A 17,247-nucleotide genomic window follows, 5' to 3' on the forward strand; every position below is an offset into this window, starting at 1 on the left:
CTCCTGATGACACAAATTTAAGCCCATATTTATAGGAAGATGACGGAGCGCAACGCTGCACCAATATTGGCAGCGCCGCGCTCCATCATTTTCACAAAGCAGGGATGCGCTGTACTTAATTGAATACGGCGCACCCCTGTGCGCTAAATTTAGCTGCCAGCGCCAACGCAGGCTTCCTTGCACCATCGGGCAAGGATGTCTGCGTTGAGGGGTGTGATTGTTTATGTGCGGGAAGGTGTCCCTTCCTGCACATAAACAATCACTAATGGCGATTTGGCACTTCTGCAGAATGCCGCACACACAGAAGTGCCAAAGCGTCATGTCCAAATGATCGTTTAGGTGCAGGAAGTGACACCTTCCAGCACATAAACAACAATTCATGGCCTTTTGCTCTTTCTATGCGTGCAGCAGAATGCAGTGTACATAGAAAAATCACAAAACGAGGAGGAATAAAAGTATTCCTCCTCGTTGCGCTCTGCTAACGCCACCCCTGGCGTGTCGTTAGATTTTGGTGCTCCCTCAGGTTTATAAAAACTTGTAAATCTGGGGCAGCATCAAAATGCAGTGGGTGTTGCTGTGGCACGCACACAGCAACACCCATTGCACGCCACTTCCACACACAGTGCTGCATGGGAAGGGGATGTATTTACAAGGTGGCGTCAAGCCACAAAAAGTGTCTTAACGCCACCTTGTAAATACGGTGCAGGGCATGCCGCCACAGGAGCGTCACAAAAAGTGATTCTCCGGTGGCGCTTGGGGCTCATAAATATGCCCCTTATTCCTTTTGAGTGGTACTGGAAAAGAGTTACCATCTGAGCTGTGAAGTGTCTGCTTCTAACACACAGTTATAAAAATAATTGCACCACATTAAGTCTAGGTATTACTGAAATCTATATTCCAGAAGCCCGTTTTTATCTTTAATCTGTTTGCGCATTTTATATTAATCTACCTTCTACTGTGTGTAATGCGGTTTAAAATAGTGACTTACATATCCACAGCGCTTTCTCTCACAGGCTGTGACCTCATAGCACTAGATGTACACAAGTCACTACTCTCCACTGCACCGAGCGGGATTCAGTCTGAGGCTCTCCGGTCACACACAGACCTCTGCAGTGCATCAACTAACAGGTAATGTGCGACAGTCCATTTTCAACTGAGTAACTCATCTTGCATTTATTTTTCAATTAAGCTGCTTGTTAATTTACAAGTAATTGCCTGAAGGCGAAAGGCCAAAAAAAGTTACAGAATATATTGCTTTTTAGCCACGCCTTTGACCCCACCCCCACACTAAGTCCCCCCGCCCCATCTCCGCACAGCATCACAGTTCCCTTCCCATACTGGCTTTGATACACTTAGGCCACTGGAAGGACCGGCTGGCCCAGTGTGTGGTCGATCACTGACCACAGCGCACCCACAGACGCGCCATGTTCGTTAAACTCTCTCACACTCCTTTGGAGACCCCTCCCACAGACCCCCCATGTAAAGTAACCTTGAAGAACCCTCCCACAGACCCCCCATGTAAAGTAACCTTGAACTCTCTCACACTCCTTCGGAGACCCCTCCCACAGACCCCCCATGTAAAGTAACCTTGAAGAACCCTCCCACAGACCCCCCATGTAAAGTAACCTTGAACTCTCTCACACTCCTTCAGAGACCCCTCCCACAGACCCCCATGTAAAGTAACCTTGAAGAACCCTCCCTCAGACCCCCCTTAAAGTAACCTTGAACTCTCTCACACTCCTTCGGAGACCCCTCCCACAGACCCCCCATGTACAGGACCCTTGAACTCTCACACTCCTTCGGAGACCCCTCCCACAGACCCCCCATGTAAAGTAACCTTGAAGAACCCTCCCACAGACCCCGCATGTAAATTAACCTTGAACTCTCTCACACTCCTTCGGAGACCCCTCCCACAGACCCCCCATGTAAAGTAACCTTGCACTCTCTCACACTCTTTCTGAGACCCCTCCCACAGACCCCCCATGTAAAGTAACCTTGAAGAACCCTCCCACAGACCCCGCATGTAAAGTAACCTTGAACTCTCTCACACTCCTTCGGAGACCCCTCCCACAGACCCCCATGTAAAGTAACCTTGAACTCTCTCACACTCCTTCGGAGACCCCCCTCCCACAGACCCCCAACCTCATGTAAAGTAACCTTGAACTCTCTCAAAATCCTTCGGAGACCCCTAAGCCCCTTTGTAAAGTGGCCTTGAACTCCTACCAAGTTTGTACAACAATATTAATGCCAATCTCTGCTGTGCATCTGGGGTCTAGAAGCCATTCTAACATGAGGCACAGAAGAGTGGAGGGCTGGGGCGGGGTCAGTCGCATGAGGCCTCTGGAAGGTCTGAGGGCCTGGCATGTGCTAACACTATTTCTCAAAGGCCAGAGATCTGCGGCAGAGTCGGGAATCGCCAGAACTTAAATAGATATGTAGGGCTGGGGCCGAATCACTCACATAGGACACCTATGAAAGGCCAGTAGGGATGGAACCGAGTCGGTCACACATTTGCCCGATGAGTACCCATCACGGTCCACCACATGTCCTACCTATGAGAACCAGCAGAGCTGAGGCGGAGTCAGTCATGTCAGTATTATGAACAGTCGGGAGGGCTGGGGCAGAGTCAGTCATTCACACGTCAGCCCTCAGAAAGGCTCACTTGATTGGAGAGTGACTGCGCCCCAGCTCTCCAGGCCTTTCACAACCACCGAGCTGTTAGAAACTCTCTTCATTCCCCTTCAGGTCGCCCTCACTAGACCCTCGCGGGGCCACAGGACACTGGCCCCTCTGATTGCTGCAGGGGCAGTAAACTACAGAAACTATCAGGGCTCAAAGGGCTCCTCGGGTCCCCGGGCCCGGTGTCAGTGCACCTGCTGCACCAGCGGTAGGTAGGCCCCTGAGTATGAGTGATCAGCACTTATACAGGGACTGAGGTGAGGTGTAAGCCATGCATTGTAACACTGCAGGGCGAGCATTAACCTGTGTAAAACTGCCCCTTTTAAATGCGCCAAGCAACGCTACCCTCTATTTAAAATGTCATTTTAACTCATTCATAAAGCCGACGTCTCAGTATGTGGAAAATATGCGTCAGTTGAACACGAAAATAACCTCCTTTCACATTTCCATCATGGATAATATCTACTTTATTTTTTATAGCGCTGAGAAAGGCTGGAGACTTCTTCAAGGCTCTAATAAGAACAAAACACGATGAAAATCCCCCGAGATCCCTGCCCTGATCCAGGTATGTAAACATGCGTGTAAACCGATAGTTATTTCGATACACAGTGCAGACTGTTAACTTTTTACCTCCCTTCCTCTTAGAAGGAGGGTCCTTCCCATGATGAAGTCACTTTGATGCCCACTCCCTGTGCAAACTGTTCCCACCTAGGGGCATATTTATGGGGGTTGCGTCATGCTTGCACCATGAAACGTGGGGGATGCGTGGCGTAAACCACTAAGCCATATTTATGAACCATGCAAGCTGCTTTGCGTGGCTTTGAGTGGCTTCAAAAATGTGGAATAAGGCAGCGCAACGCAAGTCATTGCGTTGTCTTACTCTGCGTACGGGAGGCGTTCCATGGGCGTTGCGCAAGTGTTCCACGCAACTCCCATGCTTTTTCATGCATTTCCAGATTTACGGAACCTGGTAAACCTGGGATTGCGCCAAAAAGATGTCTCCCCAGAACAGGTGGTACGAAGAGTAAACTCTTTGGGGATTGTTTACAATATTTTGGCGCAGGGCAGTGCTGCAAAGCTTCTTGCAGCGCTGCCCTGCGTCAAAAGAAAAAGGCAGGAAGGTGGCGTAGCTGTGAGTTACGGCGCTTTCCTGTCCTCTTCTGGGCAGGCGCACAATGTCTGTGTTGTAGGAATTATTGTTTTTCTGCAGGAACGGGCACATTCCTGCACAAAGCAGTCAATGGGGCGGTTTTCCTCCTTCTATGTGTGCTGCAGAATCACCGAGGACAACCTCTCCGGATTGTTTTTGTGCAGGAACGTGTCCCTTCGTGCACAAGAACCATCCTGCGTGCAACGCAGACAGCCTTGCGCCTTGGTACTTGGGGGGCTTCTTCGGCGCTAGGCAGAAAAAACTGCGCCAACGCAGGGGAAAGGACAGGAACGGTCCAGGAAAGGATAAATATGGCTCAATCCTGCCCTTTCCCTGTGGCGCAGCCCTGCCCTCCCTCAAAAGCCCAGAAATATGGGCCCTAGTTTCTGGGACTGGGGCCCTGTTTTGGGGGTCGAGGGTTAAGAAGCTTGGGTGTCCGGTCCTGTTTGGTTGGCACCACAGAAAATGAATGAATACATTGTTTATTGTTCTTTCGTCAGGGTGAGTTATTTCGTTTCTGGTCTTTTCCGTGAAGCATCGTGCATTCGAGGAAGTGCGCCCTCTGGGCAGGGTCTGGCAGGCTCGGGACACCCCTGACCCAGGCTCGGGCCAGCCTCGGGCCAGGCTCTGGGCAGGCTCGGGCCAACCTCGTTCCACCCTCGGGCCACGCACGGCCTCTCGCCTCCGCAGGACTGATCACATGGCCTGTCCCCACCCATGGTGTGGTGAACCCGGCTCCCAGGCCAGCTGGCCTCCTACAGCAGAAGTCTGGTGGTCCCTGAAGTCTGTGCCCACCAGAGGTTTCTGAGAAGCACTTACCTCTCGGAGTTGGCGGGCATCGTGGGGTCGACAGAGACCAGGGCGCCGTCGATGGTCACGAGGGACAGGCTGGTGTTCCTGAAAGATGAAGGCAGGAGGAACATGCTTACTCAACATGCAAAGGGACAAGTCCAGAGAACACGCAACACATGGAAGAAACAGCGCGTGACCCAAAGTCGAGCCACTAGAACCGAGAGCTGACTCCGGCTAGCGCCTTGAGGCCAAGACTGGACTTGCTGGAACCTCTCGGCGGCCTGTAAGCTACGAAGCTGCTTTGGGGCTACTCTTTACCACACTTTTGACAATAGATTTGAAAAACGGTTGTAATATGCACCATGTACACAAATGTTTGCCGCAGTTCCTTGCTCCATCCACGTAGCTCTAATTTAAACTTTTACGAGGCCTGACTCCAGCTAACCAGGCTAGCGCCTTGAGGCCTAGGCCATTTCAGGTGAAAGGTCACTAGGCGCTCTCGAGGCGCCCATGTGACCCCCGTCTGTCCCTATTAGGTCAAATACCCTCAGCCCTTGTACTCCACTGCATACTAAACAACAAACAAAAAGTCAAAAACAACCCCCAACTCCACTCATCTCGCCAGTACTCCACACCAACCCACCCAAAGCTCCACACTGCCCCCCCCCCCCTCCCCACCACCAGGGGTCACACACTCGTGCTCAGCCCCCTGGAGAAGCGCCCGGTGGAATAAACATCCAGTGCTGGCCTGTGGACAGAACCTCACGACCCAGAACCAAGCAGAATGCAACCAGCTGGCCCAGGGGCTGCTTAAATCACGGAGCACCCGCCACTCCCCACCCCAAGGACAGACTCAAACTTGGGGACGTCACCCCTGTATTGCAAACTCACAGGAGATCAGTACAGCCACCATCCTCACATGAGGGAAGAAACTGGGTGTTACTCTCAGGGGGTAGAGACCTACACACCGGCCTCACAATCAGCGCTCTCATGTGTGGGTCTGACTCGGGTGTGAACTTAAGCCGAGGGTGTGGCCCTCCCATTGCGTCCACTCAGTGTACGGTGATCCCTATAGCAGGTTTCTAAAGGGGCATGTCACCAGGTGCCCTGCGGGGGCAGAAGCCATCACCCAACCAGGAAGTAGGGGAGTAACTGGTACCCAGTACCCCACAGTGATGGGAGTCTAAGTGGTGACGTAGCTGCCTGACGACTCACTGCTCTTTTGAAACTTCCGGTTTAAGGGTTACATCAGCCACTGAAGTGGGTGGGGACCGGCCCACTGCAGTGGACCCCACCCAGTGGCTCAGAATGTCCGAGAGCCCACTGGCCCTAGCACTGGAAGCTGTCTCTGTCGTTGCTAGGATACACCAGAGGATGCTGACCTCCATGGAGAGCGTATCAGTGTGATGAGATGGAGGCTAGGAGGGAGCAGGTGAGTTCTGGCAACCTTTGACCCTGGGGACCTGGGTTCTAATCACAGCTTCAGCACTTAACCAAAGCATTCTGTGATTCTAGGCAAAGCACTTTGCCTACTTCTGCCTGAAACTGTAGATGTGTTCAATATCAAAATGTGCAAATAGAGGAAATGTTTATTCACATCTTGTTTTTGAGCTCCAGTTCCTTGTGGGCCATCACTCTACCTTTCTTTCCCCAAACACAATAAACACCAGATTTGGATTTCATTAGCTGTAATAAAGGTGTCTGTGAAGCTGTCTAATGGTCCCATGGCTATATTACATATCAAAAACCACAAGCATTGGCAATGCCAGTAGGTCTGGCTTGTAACTGAAAGTGTCTCTTCGGTTACTGATGAGTTTAGGCACTCAGTAAGTAACGATAAAGGCACCCTATAAATCATCATTGCACTCATGCATTAATTCATCCACCCACTGACTCATTCTTACAATTACCCACTCACCCACCTACAATACAATACACACACAAGCATAACAATCATATAGACTAAAAGAAGAAAAATAAAACATGCTGCCAACTAAAGGTGGAGGGCATATGCTTGCAATACAAAAATAAAATGAATTAAAGCATCCCTCAATTGTATCGAGCATTGCGGATTGTATTGCTCCCTCATAGCTTGTACTTTTAGGAGCATCATGTCGGCCATCTTGCAGTGGTAAAAGCAATGCTACACTATACAGAATACCATGCTCTCATGGCCACATACAACATACTGGGCAGCCATCTTCAAATGATGAAGTGTATAGAAACTGTTGCTTCTAAACATAGTGGCTGTTACAAATGGGGTCTTTGGTCGGCAGTCAGGGTACCCCCTGTCCAACCAAGGACCCTCACTCTAGTCAGGGTAAAGGAGAATAACACTCAGTTAACCCCCGCTCACCACGTTGGTAACTTGGCACCAGCAGGCACGCTTAAATTTAGAGACAATGTGTCAAGTATTTGTACAAACACACACAGTAATACAGTGAACCACCACAAAATGACACAACACAGGTTTAGAAAAATAGTTATTATTTTATCTAAATAAACAAGACCAAATACAACAAAAATCCACAATATACGGTTGAAAATATGAATTTAGCACTTAAAAGCATGAAAACAGTGCCTTGAGGCACAAATACTGAAAGTTGGTAAAATGTGGCGTCATGACGGAGTCATTTCCCACAAGGCGACGCCAATGGCGCTGTTTACAGAGTTGTTCAACCCCCAGGTACAGTACGTTAGCGAACGGTAGGAAACAGGCTGGGGCATGGGACTCAATGAGCGAGGTATCGCTGGATCTGATGCGGTGTCGGTCGCAGTGCTACGGGGCAGGAGGGCAGCGGCGTCGCGCAGATGCTAAATTATAGCGCAAAGGTGTGTTGTGACGCTTAGAAGCCTGATTGTGCACCAGCACTAGGGAGAGTCAGGTCAGTGCCATATCTTAGTGTATTTGACACTGTCCTCCCCTACCCCTCCAATGCAGCTCAGGAGTTTTGGATGCTACGCTGCGTTGTTGACAGTTTTGTAAATACGGGCCTAGATTTGTGCCATATAACAAGTTTTACTATCACACCATGTACTGATACTCAGTTTATCAACCATGGAAGGATGGAGGGCTAAGTTAGCCCTTCTAGGGCTCAAACCTGTGACCTGCAGGTCACCGCAGACGCCAGCAGTGAGCGTCAGCTCACCTCAACTCTGACCCTCCACGATGTATGTTGGGACATCAGGTGAATGAGGTGCTTTGAAAGAGCTGACTGTGGATCTTTGGCGCTTTCAGTCACCTATAGAAACATTGTAAACATTATAGAACAAAAGTGTCAAGAGACGGTGGTACCTACCGGGGAAGCCCCGCTGCCACACAGAGGAGGTCCTGGATGTCCGCAGAGCTACAGAACCTGCTGAAGGCGACCTGCGGAGGAAGGGAGGAGAGAGCACGTCACTGACCGCATGAAGCACTTCAGTGGTGTGGGACATACCACCCTCCTAGCACCTACTGCATCCTCAACCCTTCTCCCGCCAACTTTCCTCACCTCTCAGCCTACTATGGTCCTTTCACCATTCACCCTTTGGGTCTGTAGGTTCCCTTCTATAAGAAACTGCTTAGAAGCCCGAGCCCCCGCCCCAACTCTAGGTCAGTGGGGCTGATATTATGCACAGTAGGCGCTATAGAGGTTTTGCAGTACCTGGATGCCCTTGTTTATGGTGCTTCCTTTTCTGAAGGTGCCCACTGTAAGACAATTTTGATGAAGATGTGGGGGCATATCTATGAGCCTCTGGTGCCACAGTTGTGTCCCTTTTTGTGACACAACGGTGGCGCAAACCTTGAACTCATATCTATGTGGCCACGCAAGACCACGTTACGTGGCTTTGAATTGCATCATTGATATGGAGTAAGACAAAGCAGCTCATATTGCTGTGTCACCTTACTCTGCACAGGGGTGGTGTTCTATGGGCATTGGTGTGGGTGTCCCAGGTAACACCCATGAATTTTGATGCATCGCCAGATTTACAAGAGCATGGAAACCTGGGGATGCGTCAAAACCTTACGCCTCTCAAGGGAACGCACAACAACGAGAAATATCTTTATTCTGCAGCACACATAGAAAAAGGAAAAAGCCTCCCAGGATTGTATTTGTGCAGGAAGGTGTCCCTTCTTTCACAAAAACAATTGTGCATGGGGCGCAGGCACCCTTGCACCGTGGTGCCTGCATTGGTGCTAGGCAGCCAAATGGCGTCAGCGCAGTGGGAAAGGAGAGGAATGCACCGAATTGCAGAGATACAGCACATTCCTCCAATTTCACTTTCATGCAGGGCAGCGCAGGAAAGGGAGTTAATGTGCTGCCCCGCACGAAATCCCAATGAGTATAGGCCGTGGTCTATAGCGCATGCCACCGAAGGGCTGCTCTTCCTCCACGTCCTGCTTCCAACCCAGGTCTGTTTTGAGAGAAGCACTGTGCTACACCCTGATTCCGATGGATGTCATGCCATGTGGTTAGAATATTTGCAGCTAAGGTATTGCTCTCCTGCTTTATCTGTGTTTTTGGAACCAGCAAGTCAATAACAACTTAAATTAGAAAAACAAGTCAATTTTATTTCATAACTGAGTGTGTTTGTGTGGCCAACACCTCGAAGGTCTGTGGGATGGAAACAGCTGTGAATGTCTGGAGTTAACCTTTACAGGGATGTATGTCTGTTGGACAAATGGGGGCTATGGGCCTGGGGCAAACAAAGTAACTGTATGATCAGTCTGACTCTGCAACCATATATGCTCTTCCAAAGGCCAACTCCGGGGGGTAAATACCTGCTATAGAGGAGGCCACGGGGGCCACACTGTTACACTGGGCCAAAAAATGCCATATTCTAACCACGACAAAAGCAAACAAACACAAATGATGGACGGAATGTGGAACCAATCAAACATTCCCCCCCAGTCACAGATCTGGGTTAAATCCATCGTTCTTTTGCTCACCACGCCACCCAGTTTGGACCCAGCCATATGCAAACCAGTCTTGACCCTGTTCCCCATGGGAACAGTCCAGCCCGAACTGCCAGGCCCTCCCTGGACCGGAAACAAGCATCCTGGGACCGGTTTCAGGGTTTCACCCTTCATCAGCCTGGCTAGCTTGAATCCATCTGTTGTTTGTGCATATTCTAACCACAACCACTAGACCAGTCCAAAGCTCTTGCCTAGCCACCAAAGAACACAATGGGATCAAACCCAATCCATGCCCCCATGCCAGCCCTCCTTATAAAGAAGAAAACATCACAAACCCCTAGACCAACCCTCCTTCTAAGAGCACAACAAGTCAACTGCTAAAGGAGCCCTCATCCTAAGAACAGACCAGTTCAACCACAGAGGCAGCCCTCATCCTAAGAACAGACCAGTTCAACCACTGAAGCTTCCCTTGTCCTACGAACAGACCAGTTCAACCACTGAAGTAGCCCTCGTCCTAAGAACAGACCAGTTCAACCACTGAGGCATCCCTCGTCGTAAGAACCGACCAGTTCAACCACTGAGGCAGCCGTCTTCGTAAGAACAGACCAGTTCAACCACTGAAGCAGCCCTCATCCTAAGACCAGACCAGTTCAACCACTGAGGCAGCCCTCGTCCTAAGAACAGACCAGTTCAACCACTGAGGCAGCCCTCGTCCTAAGGACAGACCAGTTCAATCACTGAAGTAGCCCTCATCCTAAGAACAGACCAGTTCAACCACTGAAGCATCCCTTGTCATAACAGAAGGGTGAGGCACGCACAAGACTAGTCCTCATCCTAAAAGCAGACCCTTACTAACGAGTAGACCACATCCATGTCTTCTTGTAAGAACAGAGCAATGTAACACTTGAGATCAGCCCTTGTTGTATGAACAGACCATGTGTGACCTCTGGCAGGCCCTCCTGGAGAGGGTGCACTAATCCATCTACTGGGCAAGTAGTATTTGTAAAAGAAATACAATCCAACCACTGAAGCAGCTTTATTCGTACGATTGGACCATTCGACTATCCCACTCCACTCCCTACAGTATCCGGGTCTCATTGGTAGAGAGGAGCACTGTTGTCAATCTAAACGAGCCCACTTTGGGAGCAGTAGACCCACTCTATGGGGCTTATTTACAAACCCCTTGCGCCGCCGGGGTGCCATGTTTTATATGGAAAAAGTGATGCACCAGTGGCGCAAGTGACTTGTAGATAAGTCCCGATATGTTCAGCATGCATGGGCGCGCCTACAAAATTACACAGGTTTTTCTCCTTTTTATTTACTAATTTGAGATGGATCAGTAAATTTACAAAAGAGAAGCACCAAACAGCTTTTTTAAAGAGAAGTGTAAAGGCATTAAAAAAAAAAATGTAATGGATGAGTCGGTTGCAGGAGCCGGTGGGGGAGGGGTGGCAGGTAAAGCAACGCAGTGGGGGTCAGAAACAACACAGCGGCCGGGGAGAAATAACACCAGAGAGAGATCACGGGGCAAAATGAGAAGGGAGAAAGAGAGTAACAGAGAGCAGGGCAGAACTACTTGGGCAAGGGAGTGCAACGGAGAACAAAGCACATGGCCGAGTGAGCAAAGTGGAAGTGGGGTTAAAAGAACATGAGGGAGACAGCTGGAAAACACATGCAATGTCACAGTGTTCTTAAATAAAAAGAAAAAAGTAGTTCCCTAAAAGCAAGCAGTAGAAGCATAGAAGCCAGCCAATTCAAGAACTGGAAACAGACTGTGCTCCTTGGGAGGGACAAAAACAGGATAAACATGCTGAAACAAGGAAAGCTATCAAATAGAAAGTAAGTAGAGAAGAGTGACAAGAAAAGAAGCGAGTGGTACACAGTGGGAGGGCTTTAACGTGAGGTAAGCTCTTTGGAAGTTAACAATATGTCTTTCCAAGTAGACAGCAGAGTTGCCTGGTAGGGTGGACCAAATAACAGGGACAGTGTTGTGTGTCTTAGCCCTGTCTTTCTCTTGATGTTGCCTGTTATGTGGAGTGTTCCCACCCATCTAGGATGTATTGATACGTGTAACATTCAGGCTGTTGTAGAACGTAAGCCGCTTGGGGAGAGGGACTGCTTGTGGTATTGTTGAAAACAAGGAACACTGTACCTTCTGGATCCTGCCGTTGATGTCCAGGTGAATGACCTTGGCTCGGTATGTGGAGGAGCCAGATCCCATCCTCTGGTGACCAGCTGGACAGTGTGACAAGCTCCACCGACGCCTGGTGCACCCTGGTGACCGCAGTCCAATGTAGAGACCTCCGGTGCTCCGTAAAGTGCTCAGGTGTCCCACAGTCCAATGTACAGACCTCCAGTGCCCCGCAAAGTGCTCAGATGTCTTACAGTCCACTGTACGGACCCCAGGTGCCCCACAATGTGCTCAGCTGTCCCAGAGTCCAATGTACAGACCTCTGGTGCTCCACAATGGACTCAGCTGTCCCAGAGTCCACTCTAAAGACCTCTGGTGCCCCGCAATGCACTCAGTTGTCCCACAGTGTAGAAGACTCAAGAGTTTCACAATTCAGTGTTCTAGTGTCCTAAAGCACAATGTACTTAGGTGCCTCACGATCCAAGACACCAGAATAACCCACGACCCAATGTTCTCAGATCTTCCACAGTCCAGCTGCTCTGGGCTGTCCACAAAGCAGTGCACTTGGGTCTCTTACACACTCAAGTGTTCCACAATCCTGGATCTCCCACAATGCAGTTGTTCTGAATCTTCCACCATGGAAGGTTCTCCTCATCACCCTCTGCAGTCACAGAGTCCAGCGCACCAGTGTCTCAGTCCAGGGCCTTGGAGGTTCACCAATTCTCTGCAGTGCCTAGAGAACACAGCAGAGATGTAGCATCAGAGTGAAGAACAGGTTAGACTGTTGCATCTACATACCTTGTGGTACTCCACCTTCACTGAGCTCAGCTGCAACCTCCCTGTGTCAATGCAGCACTGCACTGCACCCTGAGCAAGGCCTCTAGCTGCTGCAACCCCCTGCAGCCATCATTTCTTACCATGCAGCACTGCACTGCACCCTGAGCAAGGCCTCTAGCTGCTGCAACCCCCTGCAGCCATCATTTCTTACCATGCAGCACTGCACTGTACCCTGAGCAAGGCCTCTAGCTGCAGCAACCCCCTGCAGCCATCATTTCTTACCATGCAGCACTGTACTGCACCCTGAGCAAGGACTCTAGCTGCTGCAACCCCCTGCAGCCATGCAGCTCTCAAGGCTTACCATGCAGCACTGCACTGCACCCTGAGCAAGGACTCTAGCTGCTGCAACCCCCTGCAGCCAAGCAGCTCTCAAGGCTTACCATGTAGCACTGCACTGCACCCTGAGCAAGGACTCTAGCTGCTGCAACCCCCTGCGGCCATGCAGCTCATGCGGTTTATCTTGCAGCCCTTCACTGTACCCTGAGCAAGGACTCTAGCTGCTGCAACCCCCTGCGGCCATGCAGCTCACGCGGCTTTCCTTGCAACCCTGCACGGCACCCTGAGCAAGGATCTAGCTGCTGCAACCCTTTGCGGCCATGCAGCTCACGCGGTTTATCTTGCAGCCCTTCACTGTACCCTGAGCAAGGACTCTAGCTGTTGCAACCCCCTGCGGCCATGCAGCTCACGCGGTTTATCTTGCAGCCCTGCACTGCACCCTGAGCAAGGATCTAGCTGCTGCAACCCTTTGCGGCCATGCAGCTCACGCGGTTTTTCTTGCAGCCCTTCACTGTACCCTGAGCAAGGACTCTAGCTGTTGCAACCCCCTGCGGCCATGCAGCTCACGCGGTTTATCTTGCAGCCCTTCACTGTACCCTGAGCAAGGACTCTAGCTGCTGCAACCCCCTGCGGCCATGCAGCTCACGCAACTTACATTGCAGCCCTGCACTGCACCCTGAGCAAGGACTCTAGCTGCTGCAACCCGCTGCAGCCATGCAGCTTACGCAGCTTACATTGCAGCCCTGCACTGCACCCTGAGCAAGGGCTCTAGCTGCTGCAACCCCCTGCGGCCATGCAGCTCACGCGGCTTTCCTTGCAACCCTGCACTGCACCCTGAGCAAGGACTCTAGCTGCTGCAACCCGCTGCAGCCATGCAGCTCACACGGCTTACATCGCAGCCCTGCACTGCACCCTGAGCAAGGACTCTAGCTGCTGCAACCCGCTGCAGCCATGCAGCTTACGCAGCTTACATTGCAGCCCTGCACTGCCCCCCTAGCAAGAACTCTAGCTGTTGAAACCTCCTGCGGCCATGCAGCTCACACGGCTTACATCGCAGCCCTGCACTGCACCCTGAGCAAGGACTCTAGCTGCTGCAACCCCCAGCACTCTACAACCAGCGACAGTAAGTCGAATTTTTTTATTTCGGGATCAAGCACATAAAATGCATCATACAATTATATAATAAAACACTCATAGGCAATTACATAAATTAAAAAGCAAGATACATTGCAACAACAATTTCATTTAATCGAACTACAGTACACAGACAGCTAAAAAGTTAAAATGTAAATCCTAATAAAACTTAAAAAGAAAGAATTCATACATTTCAATGCAAACATGCGTGAGCCAGCGCCATACACTTCAGTGAATGATTTAAAACACGACAACAGAATTTCCAACAGTTTCCGAAATCCCCAGACAGCATGTCGATAGCTACCAAGACTTGGTGCAATCGGAATACTACAACCCGTCCTTAGAATTCAATAGGCTTCCCTAAAGTGTCTCGTGCCCAAGGTGATGCAAATTGGCCTAATCTACGACCGCTTGCGTTTAGCATATTGTGAGGAAGGGACTCTTTTTGGCATGATTAGCCCCCACGTTTTGCCTGATGTAGGATGAAGCATAGAAGCTGTCGTGCCCAGGGCCCCTGCTAACCAGGTTCCCTGGGCCAGAGCTCTTTCCCTAAAACTGTTGTGATGCATTGGCACAATTGGATACACTTTTAGCTGCCACTACAAGTCCCTAGTAAAAGATACTTAGGTACCCAGGGCATGGGGTACTAAGGGTATGTCCCTGAGAGCAGCAGCACTGATTGTGCCATCCACTAGGGCCATGCGTTCCAAATACCCCCAGCACTGCCAATGCAGGCTGCGTGCCCTGGTGCAAACCTAAAATACAAACTCAACATGGCACACTGCCTGTGTGCCCTCTCCACCCTACACTGCATTAACTACGGGTAAGACACCCCTCTGGCAGGCCTTACAGCCCTAACGCAGGGTGCTCCATACTATCTGTGAGGGCATAGCTGCATGAGCAATATGCCTCGCACTGTGTCCTTGCCAAACCTGGGACATAGTGAGTGAACAGAGCAGCCATTTTAATACAGGTGCTGGACACTGGTCAACATGAGTTTCCCAGCTACATGACGGCCACTCTGAACCCTGTGTTGTTTGGTATCAAACAAGTCTGAATGATAAATCCAAACTGGTAGCAGTATTGGATTTATCCCTAAATGTACCCCGGGGTCACCTTAGAGGTGCCGCCTGCAACAGCTAACTACCCTGGCATGGTTGCTGACTGGCCGTACCCAGCCTGCCACTGCCAGACGTCCAATCTACAACCTTGGGGGAGAAACCTGTCTCTCTGGTTTGTAGAACAATGCCCGTCCTGGGTGGAGGTGCAAACACCCCTCTCTCAGGAATGTGCACTGCCCTGGCGGTGAGCTTCAAAGTGCTAACCGCCTTTGAAACTCGACCCCCCGGCCTGCTGCTAGAAGCAGCTGGTCACCCACTTTTGGTTGGAGCAACGGCAGGAAAATACACAAAGGGTAGGAGGAGTGCCCCCACCTGGCATGCACCACCCCTAAGGTGTTGCCTGCAAAGTAGAAACTCCATTTCATTTTCCTCCATCCTGGATGGAGGAAAAATAGCCAACCAGGTATAGGGAAGTGACCTCTCCCCATAGGAAGCGGTCACTTAATGGGTGTAGCCACCCTAAGGTAGATGATCCACAGGTCACTACCAGGTTCCCCCTAAAACGCCCACTAAATACAGTACTTAGTGGGTACCCGTAGAGCAGGAAATCAGATTCGATGGACAAAAGAAGACCAGCACCAAGAAGATCCAAGGCACGAGAACTCCGGACCTGCTGCAATAAATAAAAGGCGTCAAACCCTGCCTGCTGCATCCAGGACCCGACAATCGCTGCTGAAAAGCTGCTGGACAACTGGAAAATATGTCGGACAGAATAATAAGAAATGCTCTCTGTACTCAATAATATGCTTACAGAACGAGCAATTCTGAGATTTGGATCGATTAAGATCCCATTCATGGGTACATTTATCACTAGCAGTGTGCCCACCTTAAATTTTATAAGCAGGGTGTGAGCTAACGGTGGTGCATAGGCATCCGTATGCATGTCAAGTGATGGTGTAGGTTTGAGAGACAAAAACTCATCAACCGGCCGTCTTGATTTAGCGTTAAGATGGTAAGAGTCAATCGTGTTTTCCTAAAATTTCTCTTTGACAACAGCTTTTTGTGCTGTTATTTATTAAGGGGGGATTGATCCAATGCATGCCCAAACCTAGAATACTCAACTGAGATTTAATATGGTAGAACCCTCCTCCGTTGCAGATCTGTAAGTTGCCCATTCCAGCACAGACCACAGCCTAACCGAGAAAAGTAGCGGTTTTACCTTAGCCAAATCTCTGATCCTTTTAAGGCTTGTATTGAAAAATAATGCAACAGACGGTGTGTTTCTAGGCAAATTAAACAGGGGTTTTATAAGGCTATTCTCTTAAGATATTAAAACACTCAGATTCCCATATTTCTGTACCATAGAGGGCTGCGGGCTGCGCTTTTTCCCTATAGATCTCGATGATCTATAGAAACTGGCTGATGACAGGAGAAAATGATTTTGGGGCAGTAGATGTATAATGCTTGATAACTGCAGAAGCGCTGTGGAGTACAGATATTTCTGATTTTAATATCTGGGTTTTCCATTTAGTGGTTTTATCAATCCTGACTCCCATATAATCAAAGTTATGTTATGTTATGTTATGTTATTTTTATTTGTACCGCGCACAGCTGCCCCAGCAAAGGGGCGTCCCGGCGCTTTGAGAAGGTAAAAACAACACAGCACTAAAAGCGGGCAAAAGAAGACAAAACACAACAGATAAGCTTAGACAAATAAAAAGGTCTTAATAGCCCGCCTAAACTGAAGGAGCTCATCAATGGCCCGGATTTGTGGAGGAAGAGAATTCCACCAACTCGCTGCCAGGACTCGAAAAGAGCGGCCCCCAATTCTGCTCAGCTTAAAGCGCGGAACCACTGCTAAGTTCTGGCCTAACGATCTAAGAGTGCGAGAGGGAACATAAGGAATCAGCAATTTCTCCATGATTTGCGGGGAAGTACCCTTTAAGATTTTAAATGCAAAACAGAGAACCTTAAATCTAATCCTCTGCTGCACAGGGAGCCAGTGGAGAGAGCGCAGAGTATTGGACACCGAACATCGCCTGGGGAGACCAGTCACCAGTCGGGCCGCAGCGTTTTGAACCCGCTGGAGCCGCCGAAATTCTGACTGGTTTATCCCCGCCAGTAGGGAGTTGGCATAGTCCAACCTAGACAGCACTGATGCTTGAACCACCAGCTGTCTTGTAGGTGCATCAAAGAATTTGAGGATAGGTCGAAGTCCTCTGATGATGCCATAGCAAGAAGCCGCCACCTTCTTGGTATGACAGATGAAACTCAGAGAAGAATCAAACCA

The 17,247-nt window shown here is 49.9% G+C and overlaps 1 protein-coding gene across 1 annotated transcript in view; it reads right to left on the minus strand.

Moving 5' to 3' along the window:
• Window positions 1-11,739, minus strand: part of PDE9A (phosphodiesterase 9A) — a 209,129-nt gene extending 197,390 nt beyond the window's left edge. Inside the window, exons 1-3 of the mRNA XM_069202968.1 lie at window positions 11,671-11,739; window positions 7,921-7,991; window positions 4,649-4,726 (exon numbers count right to left, since the gene is read on the minus strand). Of these exons, the coding sequence (XP_069059069.1) occupies window positions 4,649-4,726; window positions 7,921-7,991; window positions 11,671-11,739 (218 nt within the window). The remainder of the gene's footprint in view (window positions 1-4,648; window positions 4,727-7,920; window positions 7,992-11,670) is intronic.
• Window positions 11,740-17,247: the final 5,508 nt, after the last annotated feature.

This window comes from Pleurodeles waltl, chromosome 8 (genome assembly GCF_031143425.1).
Source record: "Pleurodeles waltl isolate 20211129_DDA chromosome 8, aPleWal1.hap1.20221129, whole genome shotgun sequence".
NCBI classification, from domain to species: domain Eukaryota; kingdom Metazoa; phylum Chordata; class Amphibia; order Caudata; family Salamandridae; genus Pleurodeles; species Pleurodeles waltl.